Below are 27,062 nucleotides of genomic sequence, written 5' to 3' on the forward strand. Positions count from 1 at the left end.
CGAGATATACGACGTTAAGACTAATCTGGAAGCTCCCAAGAACACTAGCGCCACGCAGTGAATAATTCTCGAACTAATTTGTTTTCTATGCGCAAGCTCTTAGTCTTCTGAGTAACTTTGCCGAAGACAGTATCCTTCTAAGTGGTCCAGAACGCGAAAAATGTGACGTTCAGACTGAACTAGAAGCTCATAAGAACACTAGCGCCACACAGTGAGTGATTCTCAAATTAAATTGTTTTCCATGATTGTACGTCGTTTCCCGGAAAACCATTTCCCGGAAACCCGTTTCCCGGAAAGCCATTTCCCGGAATGTACCATCTCCCGGAAAACCATTTCCCGGAATGTACCATTTTTCGGAAAACCATTTCCCGGAATGACCATTTCCCGGAAAACATATTCAATATCAAAAAACAACATTTCTATTATTTTCATTATTTTGTAAATATGTACCGTCTATCCTCGTTGGTTTGACCGCATCTAATCTGAACACTTTTTAATTTGACCCCCGCTAATCTGCACATCGTTCAAACTAAAAATGGTTCAAACATCATTCTGCTCATGGAACAGGGTGAAACGGAACGCAGAATCAAAACAAAACAGCAAAAAGGTTACCATCAGTTTGTTTTCGATGCCCACAGGGTTACTAGAAGTTCAAATTAAAAAATGAACCCCGTTGGTTTGCATGAGGTGTCGTTCAAACCAACGGGGGTAGACGGTATTTGCATAAAATAATAAAATTATGTACTACTCTCGATTTGTATTAGTTTTTTTTCTGACGAGTATTATGAATAATTGAAAGCTCTAAATTACGGTATGCCTCCACAGCTAATCGGAGGGACAAGAACATTGCCATTGTCTCTTTTCCAGTATTTTGATCTTATGAATATCAAAGACTCCTTGTTGGTAGCCAAAGTATTTGTCAAAAGTATTGCGTTCCTCTTCTTTGAAAACTAAAGTTTGTTTCAAATAACTATTATAGCAGTATAACTTTAAAAAACAGCCTATGTTTAAAAGAAGGGTAAATATTCGATGAAATAGTTAGCAGTTTGATCTCGATAAACACGAAAGAACGGCATATGCGTAAAAGAAGGGAATATATCATATGGAAATATTGCTAGCTTAATGCCAACAACTGTTCTAGGTGTAACTAGAAAGAACAGCCTATGTTTGAAAGAAGGGACAATATTCAATGAAAACATGGACAGGTTAATACCGACAACTATTTTGAAAGATAACTCGGAAGAACAGCCTAGGTGTAAAAGAAGGGAAAATACAGATTGTTTAACATTTCGCCAAAAACCATTACGCGAAATTCTCTTATAATTTAAATTTAAATCATGATAAGATCTAAAATTCAAAACTCAAAACGGCAAGTGAAGTATGGAATATTTCATATCCACAATTAAATTTTTGTGAGGGTATACTTCGAAAGAACAGCTTATGTATGAAAGAAGGAAAATTCTTCGATAATATTAATTCAGCAGTTGTTATTCTAAAATCAGCATAACGCATAATAGGGTATGTGTACCGTTCCTTGGCCTAATATGCCAACCGCCTGGCAATTTTGACCATAACTCGTGAATAAATACCAGTATAAATGATGTGTTCACTTTAGCACGCACTCTAGGCAGTGCATGTTTCTGCAATTGGAAGTAAACTTGCGAAAATATTCAAGAACTTACTTAATTACGTTGAAAAGATTCGATGCGATGGTATGCAACGTTGGTCTACGGTACAAAAATTGGCCTACTAGTGGATACAACGTTGGCCTATTGCTCTCCAAACGCTAGAACCACGTATTCTATAATTTTTTTAATATTTTTGCTGAAGTATTTTCACTGTTTGTTCACCAATCTTGCTTTCAAATTACATTTTCGAAGCCAAATTTTCACATAACTATAAATAAATCATTTAAACTAAAGTTTTTTCTTAATATAGTAACGAAAACAATGCAACCCCATCATTGTGTTATTTTTACAGTCATCGCGCACAAAATCTTTCTTGCCGTTCGTTCTTTCTGGTTCATTCGCAAGCAATGTGATTGACGTCACTTTTTCGGTGTTGTTGACGTCACTTTACTGATGGGCCAAGATTTGGGTCTCAATATTCGGCCCACATTTAATTTGTAAAATAGTTATTTTTCGTTGAAAACAAATATACAAGATCAAAATAGCGTCTTTGACCGTCGCATAAAATGTTCAGTTATCAAAAATTCAATTCGAAATGTTCCAGAATCAGGCCATTTATGATCATGTGTATAGACTACCCACTAAGTCTAAGAATCAAGGCGTCTACAAAAGCTAAACAAAGTGACATTTTTTTCAATTTTAATGCTCCAAAATGCTAAAATTGAAACGAAATGTTACAGTTGATTGGCGCATAGCTTTTCTGATCTCCAGTTATGGGTGTTTGTTTGAGTTTTTGGTTAACTTTAAGATAGGCCGAATGAGGGGACTATGCCAACGAAGCATCCCGATACCCTATTTATCAAATAACAGCCTTTGTTGAGAAGAAGGGCTGATATCTGATATCTAATTAATAGTATATCTGTAAAAAAACAGCGTATGTTTGATAGGTAGGAAATCCTCTGATACAAATATGAGATTTGTTTTGATTTCTGTTATAACAGTACAAGCTAGTTGGAACATCAAAAAGAAGAGAAAGCCGATCAAGTTATCCCTAAGGAGTTTTACTTGAATTAAGGGTTACGCGGTCACGTGGTTTACAAAAAGCAACAATTTAAAATATAATGCTTTCAGTCAATAAGCGCGAACGTGTAGAAGCTGAGAAATAGGCTCAGTGCGAAAATTATGATGCTGGGAGATTAAGCTCAACTGAATGAGGCGATTAATCACTGGGCTAAACAGATGTTAGACCAATTGGATTGAAAGATCTGCCTATTATTAAAAGAAAGAAAAATCTCATAAGAATGAGTTAGTTGCTGGTTTACTAAATAATACTGTAGCACTGCAACTTATAAGTTAACAACTTATTCTTTAAAGAAGGAAAATTTTTAAATGTAGATATCAGTTTGGTCACCAGCAAGTGTTATTTGAAAGGAGACCACATTTAAAAAGAAGGACAAACCTCCTACGGAGTTAGCAGTGGACCACCAATAAACAACATAACTGTGCAACTCAAAAAAAAAACCTCGATTTAGAGAAGGATACATTTCTGATGGTAGGGTCAGCAGCCTGGCCACCAAAAAACACACTAATAGTGTAACTCTAAAAAACAGCCCATTCTTAATAGAAGGAAACATGTTCATTTGATTAGCAGTTTGGTCGCTGGCCAAAATTTTCAACAGTGTAACTTGAAAGAACAGCCTATTATCAAAAGAAGGTGAAATCTTCTATAGAGCGCCGGATTTCATCGCCGCAAACGTAACAACACAGGGTATGTGTGCCATCAGTAACCTTACGCTCCCATATTCATCCTATTCGAAAACAAGCGATTACGGCACCGATTGATTCCGTTTTTTTTGTTTTCATGCGTGCTCACTTCTAACATAAAATACAAAAATAAGAAAAAAAAAAACAAAACAAGCAGTGCTTCAATTGGTTGTTTTTCGTAGGATGAACATGGGAGCCACATGCTTAATAAGGGAATAAATACCCTATACCACAGAGAACAGACATCCAGGCTAGAACAAATTTCTTTCGGAAAGTTGTGTAAGGATTTGAATCTTTACTTGAGTAAGGTTGCAAACCAAAACACGATGACAACACTAACGCCACCAAGCACCATATTGCCACAGTCAGTGGTGAATTGAAACATTTCAAGTGGTGAATTTAATGAGTATGGGAAATTAACCGATTGCAGCGCAACGCTATTGCCACTTGTGTTGCCGATTTCAAATGGCCGTTACATTCCTTACACAGTTTCGGAACTGGACTTGGATGTCTGTTCTCTGTGCCTATACAGTTTTTGAAGAAGAAGACGAATTGTGGAACATTTAGCAATTCAGTATTTTGCTGGGAAGAACAGCCTTATTTGAAAGAAGGAAGAATCTCTGATGGAGTTACCAATATTAGCGCTTAAAAGTACAATCTATGTGACAACGATTGCTTATTGATTTTAACGCATAATGCCCATTCGTCCTGACGACGTTTGGCCCAATGGGCTTTGGCCTTACGTTCGAAATTCTTGAGAACAGATTACGAATCAAACAAGGCAAATTTTTATTCAGGAAGGTATTAGATTAACAATCAATTAATATAATCGGAGAGCTAAGGTTCAGCAGAGTTAAAGTTAAGCAGAGAAAATAATTTATCATTCTTTTATTGTCAAATGTTAATTTCTTGATTTAGCTTTGCCTGATCAAGCCATGCGGAAATTACACTGTTGATTCTTCTATCGTTTGTAAAATATTAAATTCCGCGAAAAAGTATTCCGCGAAATGGTATTCCGCGAAAGAATACATTCCGCGAAAAGTCATTCTGCGAAATGATATTCGGCGAAATGATTCATTTCGGTAAATGTTACACTGCGAAAAAAAATTAAGCGAAAAAACGGTATACATCCAAAATAACCTATGAAATAATTAGGAGCTGGCCGCCAAGCTAAAAGTCAACAACTATTTTAGCATTTTAACTAGAAGGAACAGCCTATGCTTGGAAGAAGGGAAAATATGTGATAAAAACATATATAAACATATATATAAATATGTAAAAAAAAATGAAAAAAAGTTTAATTTCGTCGGTGGTTTGATGCCGCCACCAATTGTTACAAAAAAACTCAAATGAATAGCCTTTGAAATAAGGAGAAATTTACTATTTGTGAGAATTACAATGATTGTAAAAATTACGGTCCCTTATGTATTCTGTAGTAAATGATTTTGTGTCCTTCTTATCGATTACTGCTCTTTGAATATCAATACTGTCAAACATTATACAATTATAGTTCACTGCCATTATTTAGAGAACGCAAACGGAAAATTAATTTTAAATATTTTTTCCGGGAAATGGTACATTCCGGGAAATGGATTTCCGGGAAATGGTCCATTCCGGGAAATGGATTTCCGGGAAATGGTCCATTCCGGGAAATGGATTTCCGGGAAACGTCTTTCCGGGAAACGGTTTTCCGGGAAATGGTTTTCCGGGAAATGGGGGACAACCGTTTTCCATGCGAAAGCTCTTAGACGTCTGAGCAACTTTGCCGAAGACAGTATCTTATTAAGTTGTCCAGAACGCGAGATATACGACGTTTAGACTGAACTGGAAGCTCCTACGATCAACTAGCGCCACGCAGTGAGTGATTTTCGAACTAAATTGTTTCCTATATGGAAACTCTTAGTCTTCTGAGCAATTTTGCCGAAAACAATATCCTTCTAAGTGGTCCAGAACGCGAGATATTCCTCAACTACTGGCAAAATGTAGTGCTATCCCACATGTCCGACATGGTGCCCTGTGTAATAGATTCCCGATGGCCAATGTTCCCGGAACCACTGTTTCAACATATCAATATATTCTTGGTAAAGTTGTCTATCAAATAACACATTGGTCATTTGAATTGGTGAAAAAATCTTCATTCTATAAGAGTTTGGATGTCGGGGTCATAATGACCCCAATGTATTATTCGGAACTTTTTTTAATGCCCAAAGAAGGTTAAATCTTTTAGAAAAAACCTCCTGAGACTCCCGTAGTCTTTCCCTAAGCTTTTCTTAGGCCCCCTTAAACATTTTGGAATTTCCTGAAATTCACTGAAACGTCTTGAAAAAAAAACTTTAAAAAACCCTCTTAGACCCTCGTAGAGTTTCTCTACGGAACCGTAGAAACCTCTCGAGACGACTCGAAGTCACCTTGGGTCCCCATAGTTTTCCCTGAAACTCTTCGGAAGCCCCCTGAAACCTCTGAAAACTCACCTGACCCCTTGAAACGCCTTCAAACCCTTCTGATACCCCTCTGTAGCTTACCGACTCTTAATACTTCCACGGATGACTATAGTATCCCTCGAACCTATCCTTCTGAACACTTTTGAAGTTGTTCTAGAAGCCCCTGATAATACCTCTGATAATACCTCTGAGAACCCCTCCGAAACCATTGGAAACGCAGCTTTCCTGAATGCTGCCTCATTCCTTCGGAATCAGAATGCCATTACGTTGTTATTTTTTAGATCTTACCCTCTTGATCTGCCATGCAACCTTATTTTTAAACCTGAATTGAAACTCATTTAGGTTATAAACTGATTCGATTTAGTGCTACATACATACATCCGTTTATGGAATGATTACATTCAAGTCGGTGTCCGGTCATTTGACCAAATGTCGTTTGACCGAACGTCATTTGGTCGACTGCCATCTGACCAAATATGTCATTTTACTGTATGCCGTTTGGCCGAAGTACTACATATTTAAGGAATTCAGGGAAACTCTTTGACATTCTTGCTGCCAATATGATCATTAAAAATATTTCCTTCTATTGATCAAAGGCTGTTCTTCCTAGTTTCACCATTCATGGAGAAGTTGACGTTGGCAATATTTAATCAGAGATTTCTTCTACTTTAAATAATAGGCTGTTCCTCGAGTTGTATTGATGTAAAGAACAGTGTCATGATCACTTGACTTTTGATATGTTGTGAAAATCAATGATTTCCAATCTATAGTCACGGGCCACGTGAATATCTCAAGAACCGCAAGTGTGCCGACGAAACGAAAATGTTTATAGGATTCTACGCCTTTGGATCAACTTACTTAAATATAGCCCAGTAGTTCCCAATATGACGTCACGAGCCACGGGAATTTCTGAAGCACCGGAAGTGCTAGAAAGTAGTGCAAATGTTTTTTCGGATTGTCCATCTCAAGGAGCAGTATCATTAATACAGATGCATTTCAAAGATCAGTGGTTTCCAATTCATGGTCACAAGACACGTAAATTCTCAAAAACCGTGACATTCAGGAGGTCTCAGGCGTTTTCATGGGTGCTCAGGAGGTATCAAGAGGCCTCAGGGTTCAAGGTTTTCAGGGGGTTCCAAGCCAAATTCCAGGGGTTCCAAAAGTGTTTCAGGGGATCTCAGTGTCATTTCATAGGTTTCCAGGGAGTTCCCAGGCATCGTAGTGTCGTTTTAGGCAGTCTCAGGAGCGTTTCAGGGATTCTCAGGGTATTTCAACAGGGACTCCATTGGTCTCGGAGGCGTTTCAGATGTTTCTCGGGAGTTTCTGGGGTTCTCAGGGGATTCCAGAGGGATTATAAGAGAAGTCTAAGGGGAGTTCTGTAAGGTCCCAGGGGGATTTCAGGAGGACTCCGGAACGTTGCAGAGGATCTCAGGGGGTTTGAGTGAGATCGTAAGAGGTCTCATGGAGGCTTTAGAGGGATGAGGGGCATCTGGATGGCAAAAATTTGTTCTACGTGTACTCATACTAGTTTATTATATGCCAAATAGACTGTTACCTCAGCTTGGGAACCACCTAGCTTTGTAACGCCCCTTTATTGTAAGAAGTGTTAATCGAGAACTCCTAGAACTAGGCTAACAGGAGACCCTGAAACTTAAACACTAGTTCAAAACTACGTGACTGAATCGAACCTTGTTCAAACATCTACGAGTTTCAATTGTTTACTCATCCTGTATTATACTGTTACTATTATTATTTCTATGTCAGGCCATATGAGAAAATACTCTTTACTAAATCTTTGTGAAGCCGTGGAGCAAATCTCTGTGTATCTTCACAGAGATCTGAGTAAAGAGTATCAGTTTTATTCATACGATCCATTACCATGGTTTTCAGTCGCAGACTAGTCTATTCTCACATTTGTAAGATTTTTTCAGATCCTTAAGCAAAATAAGAATTATATGAAGTGGAAGACCCAAGACAGCACCGCATTCACAAAAATGTTATCGTTACGTCCCTATTCAATTGTGTTAACAATCATAACTAACTAATACAATCTATTATCATTCAATTACAGAAAACTACACATACGGATCTCAACTTCGTGAAGCTCGAAGAAGAATAGAAGCAATCAGCATGAGTGTCGAACGGTGAAGAAAAATTGCTTGTTCCTAAGTGATTAATTGTGTTGTGTGTCAAAATCTAGTTGAAGGCAATATCCACTCCCGAAAGTGTGAGTGTAATAGGTGATCCAAAAAAAGAAGAAAATTCCTCACCCAAAGTTAAAAGTGCTATGTGTCCCACAAAGGTGACGATGCGGAAACTGGTGATCCTGGTGACGACGGCGGTGGCCCTGGCCGGTTTAACCAGCGCTGCCCACTGGGACCACGCGGTCGATCTGGACGAAAACTACCGGCTGCTGTGGAGCATCAACAACCAGGACATCACCTTCGAGGTGCAGGCGCGCACCTTGGGCTACGTCGGCCTAGGGTTCTCCACCGATGGGTCCATCTACGGGGCGGACATCGTGATCGGATGGGTCGACAACGGGCAGGTCCACTTTCAGGTAAGACCTTGTCGCACAATTAAATGGGATGGGAGAGAGCAGAGCGCGTGACTCGCGTTCGGACCCTTTTCTGGTACCGGAGGAGATAATTATCTGGAGGAGATTTTTTTTAGAAAGTTCGTTTTCATCTGTTTTCATATTTTTGGGGAGATCGCTTAAGGGGATCCTCCTCCCATCGTGATCGGCGTTCGATGAACTGACGCGGCTCGGTACGTGTCTCATCGATGACGGTGTGGAGATAATTTAGATGTGAAGATTGCTATCGGAGTCAAAACGCGCGCTCGCGCGCTGGCGTCATCATCGTCGATCGTTGCCATCGCCATTTGCTTTGTTTTATTTTGTTGGTTGAGCTAATTTAGAAATTCCGCCCACTTTTCAAGGGGCCTGGAGCAAAACGTCGTGTCGTCATCGTCGTCGCCCCTTCGAATCCGATGCGTGCTCGGCGTGACTTTGGATATGGCAGCATGACGCGCGACTACGATGAGCGAAAATCGAAAGGAGCGAATTTATTGCATCGCCGGCACTAATTGTCGCGCTCCAGAAGCGATGCGCACTGTAGCGCATCGTCAGCAGCAGCGCCAAGCACTCTATAGTCATCAGGGGGTGTAGACTTAAAATCTTGACTCGATTCCGCGCAGTCTGCTGCAAATGGGCCGGAAAAAGCAATTAATTTTATTCATAAAAACTAACGATCTTGTTGCAGTGGAGAGCTTGCATCTTGCTGAGGTTTTGCGTTTTTTGCTGAAGCTCATCTGGATGTTGGGTTAATTGAAATTGCTCAACTCTTGTGGCCCGAAAAAAAAGTGAAACTCTGCTTGTTTGAAGAAGAATCATTTTAAATCAAATTCATTTCAGCGAGAATTGCGAAAGAATTGACATGATTTCTTTTTTTTTCTTCTATGTTCATTATTAATATTAGAAAAAAGGCAAACTATTTCAATTATTAATCCAATTTACATCAACCTCCCCTATTCTTTGGCTTTCGGCAATCTTCCACATCAACTAAAGCAAGTCACACGGACACCAACACGCCATTGCACTTGAACGCAAAATATCTTCTCGGATCGCTTGGGACTGGAACAACTCAGGCTGTAATCACACTGCTGTTGCTGTTGCTGCTGCTGCTGCTGCGGGGGCGTCCACTTTGACAAGCCTTCGCGCGCTTCCTTAAGCGCCCCAAGGGATTTAAAAGATTTCCCATCGCGCACAGGCACCGGAGTGGCCGCCGATCGACCGTGGTAGTACAACATGAGAAAATTTATGTCGCCGATGCTTGTCGCACGCGGCACAAGTGCCGGTGCGGTGGTGGGTGGGAGGAAGACTGTTGGCGGAAGGTGGAACAGGGGGTGTTTGGTTTTGCGATTTGCGACATGAAATAAATTAGCATGATGTGGTGGATGGACGCCCACGTGCGCGCGCGAAAAAAGCAGGCAACGTGCTGGCTGGTACCTGCCTGCGCCTGTTATGCTGTTGTGTAGGATCGGCTGTTGTAGTTCGTACGACAAACAGGCAGGAATTTTTCCCTGTCTCTGGGGACAACTAATAACCACTGTTAGTCGGTGTTGTTGTTCTTGTCACTGGTTTAGAGAGCGGCGAACATCAACACTCGTAGCAAAGTTTGTTTGAAGGAACATGTGCCGAGGTACGATAAATTCCGTGTTTATGATCGATTGGAATTTGCGCTGAAGGGAGAACGAGAGTACACTGAACATGATGTTTTCAGAGTTATTACGGAAAGATATTTCCCGAGAAAATTATAGTATGTTATAGTAAAACCAAAACTGATTGCTCAAGTTTTCCAAATTTTGGCGCCCTTTTACTGATACGCCCCCATGGAAATAACTTACTGAGCCTGATTGAGAACTATTCCGGGAAAACCCTTCAATGAATATTGTTTCATGAACTTTTTCTGAAATTTTCACGAAGGAGCAAGCATTATTTTATATATTCCCCCTAGAATTTTTTAAGAGTGCATTCCCATGTTTTTGTCTTTCTCGTACACCAAAGTGTACTAAAGGCTATATGTTCACTCATAAAACGAATTTTCGATAGAAGGCTCGGAGGGTCAAGTCACATATATCAATCGTTCGACGAATTGAGGTGATGTCTGTATGTGTGTGTGTGTGTGTGTGTGTGTGTGTGTGTGTGTGTGTGTGTGTGTGTGTGTGTGTGTGTGTGTGTGTGTGTGTGTGTGTGTGTGTGTGTGTGTGTGTGTGTGTGTGTGTGTGTGTGTGTGTGTGTGTGTGTGTGTGTGTGTGTGTGTGTGTGTGTGTGTGTGTGTGTGTGTGTGTGTGTGTGTGTGTGTGTGTGTGTGTGTGTGTGTGTGTATGTCTTTGAAGGCTTCTCCCATTAACCGATTTTTCGGATTATAGCTCGAATCAAACCGGAGTTTTACCGCATTGTTTGATATTAAAAATGGTCCGGATCGGTCAAGGCGTTCCGCAGTTATGTCCATTTGAGTGATCCGGACCAGTACCGGTAGAACTGGTCGTACATAAAACTGAACCAAGCCCCATCATGCGACATATCAAACTGCGGCGATTTTTGTAACCTTTAGCATGGTTGACCGATTTTGTGCAGAAATTACACTGGAGACCATAAATTCCACGATGTCAGCCCAAAATTCAAAATGGCAGCCTAATATTCCAGATAGCGGCTCAAAATTCAAGATGGTGGCTGTTAATGATGTTTTAGGCTCCAAAACCATGCAATAATGGGTATTTTTGTTATGAGGAAGATGTCCGGAATTCAAAAATAACGACCAAAATATCCAAGATCTAAAACCCCAGATGGCTGCTCCAAATTCAAGATGGCGGCTGTTTAGTGGAGTTTTAGGCCATAAAAAATGCAGTATGGGTATATTTGGAATGACGAAGATGTCCGGAGTCCAGAAATAACGACCAGAATATGCAAGATGGCGGTCAACAATCCAATATGGCGGCTCAAAATTCAAGATGGCAGCTGTGTAATAAAATAAACCATTTAATTTGGGCATATTTGATATGAGGAAGATTTCCGGAGTCCAAAAATGGCCACCAGAATATCCAAGATGGCGATCTAAAATCCAAGATGGCTGCTCTAAATTCATGATGGCTATTTAATGGAGCTTTAGGAATGCCATGTAATATGATATTTGGTATGGAGGAGATATCCGGAGTCCAAAAATAACGACCAGAATTTCCAAGATCGTGATCTAAAATCCAAAATGGCGGCTCCAAATTCAAGATGGCGGCTAATTAATAGAGTTTAGGCTCCAAAACCATGGGGAGGATGTCTGGACTCCAAAAATGGCGACCAGAATATCCAAAATGGCGGTTTAAAATCCAAGATGGTGGCTCCAAATTTAAGATGGCGGCTCCCAACTAACAATTGCAAGTCACAAACAAGCAAGCTTGCTGAATTGTTGCTTAATAATGGTAATGATAGCTGAACTAAAATTATGCTCTACACATTACTGTTTAAATGATTTTTGAATTGAGAATGTAGTCAATGTTCGACTTTCCTCATCGGTATCAACAATGATAAATTAAAGCACTTTTCAAAAGTTTAACAAGAAATTTATTCGACAAGCATTGATTCCTTAACAAAAGAGTTTAACAAAACATTTGTCTGCATCTTATTAAACTGATGTATCGATAAGCATATGCTCTTGAACAATGTGCCTTTCACTTGTCAAATAAACGCCTTCAACCCGTCATAGTTTGACTCGGAACTTTGTTCGGATTATGGGATAAATCATGGCTAAAACTGTTTAGACAACCAAGTTATTAAAAAAAACATTATTTTAAACGAATCACATAAAATAAAACAGAATAGAATTATATATGTAGTTAACGGTGAGTGCCAAGAGACGTAATGAACGTAAAAATGAGGCATTTATTTATTATTATTAGTCTGTAACAAGATATCTTGTACCTTGATTATTATATGTTTTATCTTCCGCAGCAGTTCGATTATACGCGATGCTTGGATAGATGCATTTGACATTCCAGTGCTGTCTGTTTACTGAATATTGTTCCCACAGTCACCTAGACAACTAAACAGCATTCAGAAGTCGACACATTTCAAGTATCCCTAAACATCCTTATGCACTTAAAAGCATAAATAAAAAAATTGCTTAACGGATCTTCGACTGAGCATGAGTAGATTACCTGAACAGATGCTGTGAATGCACCATGTCCAAGACCATACCGCACCACATATTGTCATACATTTTAAAAGATCGATATTTAATAATAAAAATAAAAACATATTCATATCGCAATTAGTACGTCTGGAAACAATATCTTCAATAAGGACCAACACTTTTTGGCCGCATTCGATACAAGTTTTCTCACCGTGCGATAAAAATACTGACAGCGGAATCAGAATGGAAAACACGTGTTTTGGGCTGAACAGCTGTTGAGTATAAGGCGTTGTTCAGTTGATTACCACGTGCTGTGCTAATTCACCACTGCTGAACACAAGTTCAGGAGTGATCATTATTGAGTCATGGGAAGATTATGTTTTGCTTTGGGTGCTGCATCTCACCATCTCTAGGATGGCGCAGATAGGAAGGCATGCGGCTGGCAATCGACAGGTCTCGAGTTCTAATCCGGATTTAGGTAATTTTATATGTAATTCTTATTTCATAATAGGTGTTCTTAACATGAGAGCAAATAATTACTCTCGTGAGAGTTCAACATTTTTGCATTTTATTTATTTTCTATCATTTTTGCCAAAGCTGAATAACAACTTTACTGTGCATTTGTAAAACGCTTTGAACAACAAAAAAATAAGTTGTTGCACAACATGATGCTTTATAACTTTTCCCGAACAAAGGTTGTACGTGAAAATAATTCAAATGTTATTCAACATTATGCTGAATAAATTCGTCATAATGGTGCCTGTTAAATGAGTGATTGTTAGTTGGGCTGTTAATTGGTGTTTTAGGCTTTAAATCCATGCATTATGGGTATAGGGAAAATATTCGGAGGCTAAAAATGGCCACCAGAATATTCAAAATGGCGGTATAAAATTCAAGTTGCGGCTGTTTAATGGAGTTTAAGACTCCAAAACCTTTCAATGTGGGTATATTTGATATGGGGTAGATATCCGGAGGCTAAAAATGGCGACCAGAATATTCATGATGTCGTCTAATATTCGAAATGGCGGCTGTTAAATGAAGTTTTAGGCCCTTAAACCATGTAATATGGGTGTATTTGGCAAGGAATTCCGGAGTTCAGAAATGGCTACCAGAATAACCAAAATGGTTTTAGACTCTGAAACCATTGAATATGGTTACATATGGAATGGGGGAGAATTTCCTAAAGGCGGACTTAAATCCAATTTTTTAAGAGTTTAGGGCCCAAACATCAAAAGTCAAATAGATGATATGATTTCTGGTGCCATGAAATGTTTTTTTTTGTTCAACGTATGAAAAGGCGATATTCATCAACATTTCATTTGAGTTTTATTGGAATGGGTTTTAGAAAGCACGAGAAAGGCGCCATCGCCGCTAGGTGGATTAATTACAGTTTTTTTTAAAAGAATTTTCTTCACTGTCCTCATTTTTTTTAAAAACTCTTTCAGGATTTGTCAAAATGTTTCTGTTTTTTTTAAGTTTCCAAGTTTTCCTTTTGCATCCATTTCTGTTCATGTTTTTCATTCAAAACTTCTCCTGGGATTTCTGAAAAATTTCTTGGGTCTTTTACGGTAGTATTTCAAGCATTTTCCCAAAAAAAAAAGGCATCTTGAAACTAGAAAATCGGAAAAAAAATTCAGCAATTCCTCCTGAGTTTCTTTCAGAGATTCTTAAGGAATCAATTTTAAGAATTTCTACAGCATTTCGTTCATTTATTCTTTCGAACGTTTCTGAAGGAGTTCCTCCAGGAATATTAACAGAATTTCCTTCAGAAGGTTTTCTTTAGGTTTTTCTTTCTTATTTTTCTAGAAATTTCTGAAGAATATTTTTAAGGATTCTTTGAGACATCTTCAGAAGTTCCTCCAAATATTTGTTCAAAAGATGCAATGCCGGGAGAGGTTTACGAAGATTCTTCCAGAATTCTTTCCGAAATTATTGTTGGACAGAGGCTTTTTAAGGTTTTACTCCATATCAATAGGGGTTACTACAGGAGTTATTCAGAATGTTAAAAAAAAAGCTGGTAATGTTTCAGGAATTTCTCTGAAGATTCTATCAGCAGTTTTTGTAGAAATTTCCGAAAATTTACGGTTAACCGGGGCTGGGGTCAAATTGATCGGCGGGGTGAAATTGATCAATCGGAGACTACACTGTAGTTTAATTCTTGCAACTTCTATACGTCGTTATGATCATACAAATCTTACCTCATTCAGTTCATGGATGCCTAGAGTTAAGTGGAGCCTTTTCAGTTTTAAAAAAAGGTAGCCTTACATTACTTTTTTAAGGTTTTCAATGGGTTTCTTATTTAGATGAAAGCTACTAATCAATCGATTGCTACTAGTATTGCCTGTAAAGTTTCTGTGCTAACATTTTTATCAAATCTTTGTTGTGATGTAATGTAGCTATTGGGTACAAGAATCAGTTATTAAACTGTTAGATATTGTTTCAAAGGTAATTTAACGTGGCTGAACTCACTCATTTCATAGGAAATTACCTACCGTTCAAGTTCCAATTTCGAAAGTTAATTTTGCTCTTAAATTCTCAAATTGTAATAGTTTGACGCGTTGTTCGTGTCCAGAAGGTCAAAATTGAGCGGGAAAGACACTTTAGATTATTAACTGATGTTTAACTGTATGCTGATCAATTTCACCCCGAAATGGGATTTTGGGTTTGAAGTTATTTAACTGTATGTTAAAATTTGTTGAATCAAAATTGTGTCAAATAGTTTTATAAAGGTCCACCCAGTACTGATTTTTCAGAAATTCTTTTGATAATGTTTGAATTGGTGCTCACGTTATGTATCAGCAATAGTCGTTTTAAAGGGATCAATTTGACCCCGCTTAGTGGTACTCAAAAATCTACTCCTTAAAATGTTCATGCAATGTTCAAGAAACTATTCTATAAATGTTTGGAAAAAGAGCTCCAGCTATTCCAGGTTTTTCAAAGATTCTTAAAAAAAAAACATTTTAATCAAACATGTTTTCAGTGGTTGTCTTAGCAATTGCATTCCATGTGAAATTTATCAATATGTCTTTTAATCCCTTCTGAAATTCCTTGGGATTTTGTCAAGAACTCCATCGGTACCTTTTTAAGAGATTTTTAAGAGACACTTTTAAGGGATTCCTTAAGAAATGCGAATTTCTCCAGGAATTCATCCTAAAAGTTCATAAGAAGGGTTTTCAGGGTACTTTAGAATTTCAATAATTCTTCCGGTAACTTTATGTGCATTGTATGGAAGAACTTATAGAAAAAAATTGGAGGAATATCTAAAACAATTCCTTCTGGAATCTTTCATGGAATCCAAGGAACTAAAGGAGCAATTTCAAAAAAAAAAAAACAAAAATTGTTGGTACTTCTGCAGGAATTTTCCGAGAAATTTTCAGAAGAACTCTTGTAAGGTTTTTATAGGAATATTTGCAATATTTTAAACGCAATGTTCGCTCCACAAGCTTTTTTATAATCGCTTCCTGAAAAAGTATATGGAGATGTTTTTAAAGAAATCCTTGATGGAATTTCTGAAAGAATCAAAACAGAAATTTACGAAACAAACCTCAAAGGAATTTCTAAAGAAACCTACAGTATAATCCCTGTATAAATTTCAGGAAGTGCTCTTGAATAAATCACTTGATGAATACCTGAAGAAAACACAGACGAATTCTCGTATGAAACCCAGGAGGAATATATTATGAACTTCCAGGAGAAGCTCCTGAGGATTCCTTGGTGGAATTTGAAAAAAAATACTGAGGAAGGAAAATTACTGAGGAAAAATTGAATAAAAATCTGAACCCTTTTACACCCAGTGATCTATTTATAGATCAGTAACTTTTGCGATAACTGCGGGGAAATGAAGTATTTTGGAAGACTGGTGTCTTCAGCAAAGTTGTTGAGGAGATCAAGGACTCTCCGATAGTGAGTAATTTAGTACGTATTCGCTCCAGTAGGTGGCGCTAGTGATCATGAAACATAGTGCTTTGATAGATGTTTCGTCAACAGTCATTGCCAATATTGTCGCGCTCGTACTTTGAGAATCCAACTAAATTGAAACATTTTGTCTTCAGCAAAGTTGATCAGGACATCAAGAGCTATCCGATAGTGAACTAGTTGGTTCTAGGTTTATCTGTTAGGTGTCGCTAGAAAGTCCCTAAAAATTAAACCTCTGTATCTCGAGAATCTGACTACATAGAAGAATTTCGTCTTCGGAAAAGTTGATCAGGACATCAAGAGCTGTCCGACAATAAACTAGTTGGTTCTAGGTTTGTCCGCTAGGTGGCACTAGTGAGTCCTGAAAAATTAAACCTCTGTATCTCGAGATTCTGACTACATAGAATAATTTCGTCTTCGACAAGGTTGATCAGGCCATCAATAGCTATCCGATAGTGAACTAGTTGGTTCTGGGTTTATCCGTTAGGTGGCGCTAGTGAGTCATTAAAAAATCAAACCTCTGTATCTCGAGAATCCGGCTACATAGAAAAATTCTGTCTTCGGAAAGGTTGATCAGGAAATCAACAGCTTTCCGACAGTGAACTAGTTGGTTGTAGATTTGTCCGCTAGGTGGCGCAAGTGGGCTCTAAATAATCGGAATTTCTGTATCTTGAGAATCAGACCACATAGAAGAATTTCGTCTTTGGCATGGTCAATCAGGACATAAAGAACTACCCGATAGTGTACTAGCTGGTTTTAGGTTTATCCACTAGGTGGCGCTAGCGAGTCATAGAAATTCTCAACTTCTGTTTCTTAACAACCAGACCACATAGAAAATTTTTGTCCTCGACAAAGTTGATCAGCATATCATGAGCAATCCAATAGTGAACTAGTTGGTTCTAGGTTCATCCGCTAATGAGGCCTAAACATTTAAACCTCTATATCTTGAGAATCCGACTACATAGAAAAAAAATCGTCTTCGGAAAGGTTGATCAGGACATCAACAGCTATCCGCTAGTGAACTAGTTGATTGTAGGTTTGTCCGCTAGGTGTCACAAGTGGGCTCCAAAAATTCTGAACTTATGAATCTCGAGAATCAGACTACATAGAAGAATTTCGTCTTCGACAAGGTCGATCAGTACATCAAGAGCTACCCGATAGTGTACAAGTTGGCTCAAGGCAAATCTGATAGGTGGTGTTAGTGAGCGCTAAAAATTCTGAACTTCTGTATCTCGAAAATCAGACTACATAGAAAAAATCGTCTTCGGCAAAGTAGATCAGGACATCACAAGCTATTCTGAAATTTTGTATCTCGAGAATCAGACTACATATAAAAATTTCGTCTTCAGCAAAGTTGATCAGTACATCAAGGGCTAACGGATAGTAAACTATTTGGTTCTGGGTTTATCCGGTAGGTTACGCTAGTGAGCTCTGAAAATTCTGAACTTCCGTATCTCATAGTGAATGATAGTGGCGCAAGTGGGCTCTAAAAAATCTGAACTAATGTTGGTAAAGTCGTTTTTACGATAAAATAAAACTGCATGGCTATTGATTGATAACAAAACCAGCTAGGTATCAAACAGTCGTCTTATTTCATATTGATAACTAAATATAATATTGAACAAATATAGTATAGTATAATTAGTTATCAACTTGAACTCAATGATAACGTAATTTTCGATAACGTGCTATATGCTATCAATTTGTTATCTTTACTCGGGTTCATTGTGACTCTCATCTCAAAGGCATTCGTTTGGGTTGAACGTGCCTCTGGAGCCGACCTACTGATTTTTCGGCTACATGCAAAATAGCTGTAGATGGATAAATTGAACGTAATTTGATCAATTAGCGCTCAGCAATTTGGTTCGAGACCAGAAGACTTGAATGCCTAATGGTCTATTCTCAGATTAGTAAGTTTTGCTAATGCCGTGGAAACCTGATTCTTTCGGGAAGTCCTTCCGGGATTCCTTCTGGAATCGCCTCAGGGATCTTTTCGAGAATTCTTCTGGGCTTCTGTCAGGAATTGCCTCTGGAATTTCTTCCATGGATTCCTCCGGAAACTGCTACTGGGTTCTTTTGAGATATAATTCCTAGAAGAAGTAATCTTGGAAGAACCTGGGGATTAAGTTCTAGCGAAATCCAGGAAAGAATCTCAGGAAAATCCCGCGAGTACTTCATGGATGAATCCTGGCATATGCTTTTGAAGGAAGGAGGGGGTGCCTCACCATTCCGTCAATTAACGAACCTCAGATTTTGAATTGAATCAAGCCATCCATGAAAAGTTGGAGAAATTAATAGTAATGTCCTATCGAGCAATGCTTTTAGGATTTCCAACTCTTTAGAGCATTTTAGGCACGCTCAGAGAGTGTTGGAAGTGGACTTCTTAGGATCGTAGGAGATACCCAGCAAACATTTTCACTGTATAAGAGTGGTACAAACGACTCTTAAGCAAACATTAACTTAAGAAACTACACCAGAACTACATGGATCTTTTCGTAATTTATCCACTCAATTTGTTATTTTTGAATGAATTTTGAAGTTTGAATGATGGCAACCATCTTTTGTGAACGTGATCTGTTGTTCAAGATACTTTTCTTGTTGATTTGCATCATTAAAGGTTGAAAATCACCTATGGCGAATTTGAGGTACTATAGCTATAACTGGTACGGTACACTGAGGCTAACAAAAATAAAGGGATATTTTTGTTCAAAAGAAAAGCAAAGGCTTTGATCTTTGTCTGGACTTCCTTTATGCTAAAAAATTCGCTTTAAACTTGTGCAGATCTGTGCGAATGATTCAAAATGAAGGTAGTTTAAGTGCAGCTATTTCTACTTAATTTTGATGGCTTTCCCAACTAATTGGTTCTGAGATCCTCGAAGACTTTACGATATCTGGAATTAACATTTAGAGTGGACTGGAAAAACTTGCTCTGCAATTAATCACAAGTTCCATAAAATTTACCCGCTTTTCGAGGCACAGTAAAACTTACAGTCACCCTTACATTTAGTCCGCAGTGGTAGGACTCTCTGCCCAATCGCAACGCCACTCTAGATCGTAAACTTCACCCGAAGTGCAACTTGCGACTTGCCATTAAAAGTAAGCTTTACAAATCGCTTTCCCGTTAAAAATGACGACCGACCGACCGCAACTCCCATCATATTCAACTCACTCAAGCCATCACGCATTTATTATTTACCTTTCCCACCGGGTCAGTCTGTCGCTCCACTGCGGTGCTCCGGATGATGGTGGTGGTGTGTATGAGAGCGGTTTGCAAAAACCCATCAAATACGACTGACTGGACGGGATTTGCACTGGAGCAGGAACCCGTAGTTCGGATCTCGCGCGCTCAGACACAAGAACCGGTAGCCAACTAGGTAGTTGACGACAACGACGACCGGACCGACGTGCCGCTTTTACGGCTCAGCTGCACTTCTTTGCATTCGTGGCGCATTTCTTGTATTTTGGTATGATCGTGCGACTGTGCCGAGCCGCCGCCGCTGATGATAAGCCCGGTCAGTGCAAAAATCACCGAAACGAAACCGGACGAGTGGTGTGTGAAGGGATTGGAATCCGAAAACTAATAAAGGCCCCCTATATAGCGAACCCAGGCATTAAAATCGGATTAAGTCCACGCGTTTCATTCACTTTTATGTGACCGCGTTTCCGAATTCCAGCTGAATTGGATCATCATCATCAGCAGCAACAGCAGCAGGATGGTCTTCCGTGTTAATGTTGTAAAATTAGTGTTTGAATCAGTGTAGCGCTAATGGTGATCGTTGGTGAACCTTGGCCCACAGGAAGTTGAAGTGTTACCTACAGTAGCGTTCAGAAGTCATGTGCGTTACAGCGTGGCATACTTACCTGACGACCATGGAGATGGAACGTTATATGAGCACTGCGGTACTGCTTATGATTTATGACTATATCATGTAGATAGTTCCTATGTCCAAATCGCACAGCACGTAGAACATTCTGATGAAAGTAAGGACGACGATGATAGCAATGACCGTGCACTGCAGAAGTCCGAAACGCTATCTCGGACTATCTACCTGCAGCTTCCGCATCTAGCCAGCAAGCAGAGTCGTCAGGTCAGCCGGACTTTCGCTTAGGCCGAAAATTAATTGAAGCAGGCAATAAAAGCCCGACCGCACATGTCCGTCAAACGAGCCCGCCCCGTCTGTAAAGATACACAGGTCGGGGACCGGCTGAGCCGTGGAACGGACAGGTGTGCGGTCACCGACCGGATATGAAAACGGAAGCGATGCGTTCTCGGCTCAGCTGGGTCTCCTACTGGATGAGGTTTGTAATCCTTTAGCGAGATTCGTCCGCTTTTTTCTGTGCTCTTTCGGCCGACCGGTTAATCCGGGACGGTGGTGCTACCTAAGCGCGGACGAACGGACGTAGCACCCATCCAGGAGAGTGCAATTTCCGTTCTGTACCGGTCGGATCTCAAGTCGGGGAAGATGCTTAGCTGCGCTCAGTACTTGAAACGAGGGCGAAAGCTCTGCCAAGCAAGCGGTGCCCTAGTAGCATTTCATGTAAATTCATACGGGACAGTTATCCGGCTCTATGATTCGTAGGGTTTTTTCTTCCTCCTTCTGACGCTCGTTGGAGATAGAACCATTTTGAAGATTAAAATATATTAAATTTTTACTCGACACTCGACGTACGGAGGACCGTACGATGTTTCGTTAGTTTACGAGCAGGTATTCGCCTAGTATGAGGAGAAATTTTCAAAGGGGTGTGATGGGTTATATGCTCTATCCAAGATTAAGGAATGAAAGCAAAACACAAATCGACAAATGAACGCATTGACAGTTTGCTTGATTGAAATTGACAGATGGATAGATTAGCAGGTTCATAGATAGACAAACTGACTTGACAAATCAAAAGCTTGATAGATTAACAGATTGACAAATTGACAGATAAACAAATAGACAGAATAACAATTTGACAGACTGACAGATTGACAGATTGTCAGATTGACAGATTGACAGACTGACAGATTGACAGATTGACAGATTGACAGATTGACAGATTGACAGATTGACAGATTGACAGATTGACAGATTGACAGATTGACAGATTGACAGATTGACAGATTGACAGATTGACAGATTGACAGATTGACAGATTGACAGATTGACAGATTGACAGATTGACAGATTGACAGATTGACAGATTGACAGATTGACAGATTGACAGATTGACAGATTGACAGATTGACAGATTGACAGATTGACAGATTGACAGATTGACAGATTGACAGATTGACAGATTGACAGATTGACAGATTGACAGATTGACAGATTGACATTAGGAATACTCACCTTTGAGGATAAATTAAAAGCAAATTGGATTCAATTCGATTACAGGCATATCAATTTTGATGTCTGTGTTAGGGAAAATATTCATTTTATGGATCAGATTGTTTTTTTTTTCTATTTTTCTTCATTTTGTAAGCATCCAGCGTTCTGGACATCATTATTGTTATTTACTTACAACTTTTTACTTAATATTCCTGAAAAAGAAGTGATGTATTTGCCTACTTCATCACTTTTCTGATGACTCAATATTGCTCGCCATTTAATCTAAAATGCTATATCCACAAACATCCATGCCATTTGGACCAAGTTGAAGAACCAAATCAACCAACTTTTCACGCCTACTTACTAATTCCAAAATCAAACATTTACTAGAACAATAGAAATTAAGTTTCCCTCCAAAACCTCATCCCACGTCCGTTTTTTACCAACCGCCACATTTCTAGGGCAGCGTCAAAACTTCCTGATTGTAGCGAAAAAGTTGTAACTTTTTCATTCCGAGTGGATCTAAACTCTCCCCGCAAACTGCGCTCCCAACCCATATCTGAAGCTTCAAAGTTCTATTTACCTTTCCGATTCCCGTCCATGGAATTTTCCCCAGAAATAAAACGCCCGGAAGAATGCTCACGTCGAAGTTTGTTGCTTTCCTACTTAGATCTGAGATCTGAGGAAAGTGACGGCGCTGCGGTGGCGGTGGCGGTGGCATCCATCAAATCAAATCTCCGGACCATTTGATTGTTCCACATGGGTTGGTCTCTAACTCTCCAACCATTAGACCTAGCGTAAATTAATGGACTTACACAAACTTTGGGCCAAAATCGGAACAATTTCAACTAATTACAGCCGATCCGTTTTGACGTGCAGATCCGTGCTAACCGATAACGGCCCAATGGACAAATCTTCGTTCGACCTTACTTTGTTAGTGAAGTAATTATCCGATGCGAAGTAGGTACCGTGTCATTATTAGGTGTCCCAGGTAGGGTCCGTGTTTTGCCAGTAGCCCGCCGTAGGGCCTACCGATTATATGACCCATTCCGGTCCGAATGCTTCGTCTTTACAACCTCGGCAATAAATCAAACAAATTAGAAACTGGCGGTCAGAACGAGCTGCAGGAACAATAAGAAGGTAGCATTTGCATTTCGGACTTTTCGGTTTCAAGGTCTCCGAGGCGAACCGAAAAGAAACATTAAAAGAACTACCCCCGAAGGCTCCGTGATCATGCCGTGTGCCGCCGAAGAGGACTTTGCAGAAATTTTCCGTTCCGTCTTGCTTCTTGAGAGTGTCATGTCGGTCGGTACGGCTTCTCTATTTATGCGTCGTTTGTGTGGTTATCATTTGTTTCGTTACGTTGAGCGAAGAAAAATGCCAAATTTCGGGGGCGAGGTAGTACCGAACCGCCCAGCAAATTACGATGCCATTCGTTTTGGCTCAAGTCGTTCGTCGTTCTGGGAGTTTATCGGCTCCTAAAGGCAAACGCAAATCATAAATCTATATTTTTCGACTTTTAACGACCGTATCCAAAGCGGTGCAGAGGATATGTCGATTTTTAAGTTGAATGAGGTTGTAAACATTGAACGGTAAAATGTGAGTGGTTGTTAATCGTTTGCGATAGATCTGACTTGTTTTCTGAGCAATGAGTAATGCGTCTGAAATGTATGCCAAGTCATGTCATTTATTGCAATAACACATTTTAAATCGATTTGCCTTTTATGACCATTTAGATCAAACAGATCTGATCATGGCAGATTGACATATTGCAAAATTGACAGGTTGACAGATTGAAAGATTGACCGATAAACAGATTGACAGATTGGCAGATTGACAGATTGACAGATTGACAGATTGACAGATTGACAGATTGACAGATTGACAGATTGACAGATTGACAGATTGACAGATTGACAGATTGACAGATTGACAGATTGACAGATTGACAGATTGACAGATTGACAGATTGACAGATTGACAGATTGACAGATTGACAGATTGACAGATTGACAGATTGACAGATTGACAGATTGACTGATTGACAGATTGACAGATGCGGTTGACAGATTGACAGATTGACAGATAAAGCAACACTTCCTGTCTAAAAAAAATACACGCATATTTATACAATTTGACCTCAGACATATCAATTTTGATGTCCGTGTTAGGGATATTCAATTAGATCATTAAACGCCTTAACGTATGCAAAACAAAACCATTTAATAAAGTGTTCAGAAGTAACAAAACTATGTACGCATAAATCAAGCGTACGGATGTATATGCAGTTGAAACATTATATCATCTAACTTTTTTTTCTGAGCTGCATTTATCCCTTGAGCGTTCCCCTCTGAGCAATGTACACATTTAATAAAACAATTTAATATCACACACTTATCCTGAAAATGGATAAACACATCTTGAAGCTCGCACCTAGCAGCACCTGCTACTCCAAAGCCGTTCCCATTTCCCTCGTAATCCAAGCAACAAAAACCACATAACCATCGTTAGACTGCTCAAAAATTCCCATTCTTGGGGGAAAGATGTCCCAGCTTTACATTTTTTCGGGGTGCCTCTTCCTGCTACAATCAACGTACGTACGATTGCACCCTCGTACTGAACGTTCCCGAGCCATGTGTTATGTACATTACTTTCATAGAAAGTAACAGCACAAAAAATTCTCTGCTATCACCATCCTAGCCCGTGCAAGACTAACCAACATTGCACACCTGTGATTCTACCGCCTCGTGCTGCTCCGGCACCGACTTTCATAACTAGCCAAAACCAGGCAGCTCCGGTTCCGATCTTCATTGCAAATTCGTCTACTGCGAACATAAAGCTCTTACTGGTCGTCCCTGGTTGTGCCCGAGTCAGTGCCAGACGTTCGCCGGCTGGCCTTCGCCCATTGAGCCAAGTCGAAGCGCAGCCAACGGAAGCCAGAAAGTATTAAAATGAGAAAGGACTCATATCTCGAGTGCAGACGGTTTTCGGTGCAAAAGGGCCTCCACTTTCGAGTTCTGTTTTTTTGCGCCCATGTTTCGTTCCCGTGCCAAGTAGTGATGCTTTCGCACAGGTACGGAACGTTGTATGCAAATTGAGGCAAACCGACGACAACAACAGTTCTTTTGCCTTCCTGGCGAACACGAAAGGGTGGCGTAGGTGTGTGCGAATGGCGATGACTAGTCATTGCTTGGCTTGACTTTTATGATGGTCTTCGAAGTCGATGGACAACCAGAGGACTCTTTCCTCGATGGCCGATCGGGCGCGTTGATCCACTACGACTGACCAGGTCAGTCAACACATCAATCGTCTGGACGGACGGTCCTTCAGTGAAAGGTATTCTCGATTGGCAAATAATGGTCAAAATTCCAATTTTGTTGGTTTTTCGTTTTTCAACTTTGCGTTCTGCTGAAATTGCAACAGCTGAGAGGAACTAGGGTGTGACAGGAAAAGTTCAGTTTTATACAGTGCGGTTTGACAGATTGACAGATTGAAATATTGACAGATTAACAGATTGACAGATTAACAGATTGACAGATTGACAGATTGACAGATTGACAGATTGACAGATTGACAGATTGACAGATTGACAGATTGACAGATTGACAGATTGACAGATTGACAGATTGACAGATTGACAGATTGACAGATTGACAGATTGACAGATTGACAGATTGACAGATTGACAGATTGACAGATTGACAGATTGACAGATTGACAGATTGACAGATTGACAGATTGACAGATTGACAGATTGACAGATTGACAGATTGACAGATTGCCAGATTGCCAGATTGCCAGATTGCCAGATTGCCAGATTGCCAGATTGCCAGATTGCCAGATTGCCAGATTGCCAGATTGCCAGATTGCCAGATAAAGCAACACTTCCTGTCTAAAAAATACACGCATATTTATACAATTTGACCTCAGACATATCAATTTTGATGTCCGTGTTAGGGAGTTACTAGGTAAAGTTAATCGAAACCGCCTTAATGTATACCATCAAAAGATTGTGTGACTCTTCGTTTAGTATGATCAAATTAACAGATCCATTTTTTACCGGTCAGTTGTAGTTTTTAGAACTTCATATTTCTGAAAAAAATATTTTCTCAAACTCCGTTGAAAGATTCATCATAACATTTCAGTTATATGCAAAAAAACACCCTAACGTCCAGTCATCACTCATTCACGGTCCCCATATCAAACAATTCTCTCACAATCTGTCGAGAAATGTTGCGCCATTCACATGTCGATGTCAATTTCGCAATAGTCTTCATTCGTACCTTCACCAACCCGGCAACGTGCTCACATTGGTGCCATTGTTTCGAAAGAAAACAGGAACCTAATGTTGTTCCTCCACCACGACACCCCGACTGCTGCATCGGAAGGATCCATCCTACCCGAAAGAAAAGGAATTTTCCAATTTTCATCCGGATACACCGAACGCGCACGCCATTCCTCTGCACGGATAGATATGTACGTAGTCGGAGACGTTCGGACAGACATACATCGTTGGTCCCGAAGAGATACGGGTTGAATCCGTCTGTCGGATCGACATTCGCCATACAGGCAACAGCAGCAGCAGCACACACGTTTGGGAAGAAAGCGGACCCAGACCGGAACCGGATCCCTTTGTTCGTGTCAAATTATGATGTCAGGAAAGCGGTTCGTCTCGTTTAGGTAGACACTCCCGGCTCGGGTGTGAGACCGAAACCGAAATCGAAACAAGAAAAAAATGGCTGGGAAAACAAGAATGCGAAAAACTTGTTGCTCAAGTAATTTTCCAACTTTAACAGCTTTTCCAATTGAATTGCTTTGTCTGGAACCATTAGGGCGGTCTGTATCGGTATCTTCTGTGCACACTTGTCGAACGCAATCTAAATGCAAATGTCGGTCAAGGTTTTCGGTTAAATATTTGCTTCGGTTGGGGTGCTTTTGGGTGTTGAAAATTTGCTTTCAAAAACGGTTGATTATAAGCTGATTTTAAGGAATGCCCACAGACATTAAAGGAATTTGATGATCTATTCGAAATAAAGCGAATAAAGATGTACAGGTATGAAGCATATAGTCAAATTAACAGATTGCCAAACCGATGACACATTGACAGACTGACATATTAAAATATTGACAGATGGACAGATTGGCAGATCGACAGATTGACAGATTGACAGATTAACAGATTGACAGATTGACAGATTGACAGATTGACAGATTGACAGATTGACAGATTGACAGATTGACAGATTGACAGATTGACAGATTGACAGATTGACAGATTGACAGATTGACAGATTGACAGATTGACAGATTGACAGATTG

General features: G+C 39.8%; 1 protein-coding gene across 1 annotated transcript in view; it reads left to right on the forward strand.

The window, feature by feature from the left end:
• LOC109414400 (MOXD1 homolog 2) overlaps positions 1-27,062 on the forward strand; it is a 100,734-nt gene that overhangs the window by 47,519 nt on the left and 26,153 nt on the right. The window contains exon 2 of the mRNA XM_029875422.2: positions 7,905-8,393. Within this exon, the coding sequence (XP_029731282.2) occupies positions 8,121-8,393 (273 nt within the window). The 5' untranslated portion in view covers positions 7,905-8,120. The remainder of the gene's footprint in view (positions 1-7,904; positions 8,394-27,062) is intronic.

This window comes from Aedes albopictus, chromosome 3 (genome assembly GCF_035046485.1).
Source record: "Aedes albopictus strain Foshan chromosome 3, AalbF5, whole genome shotgun sequence".
Lineage (NCBI taxonomy): Eukaryota > Metazoa > Arthropoda > Insecta > Diptera > Culicidae > Aedes > Aedes albopictus.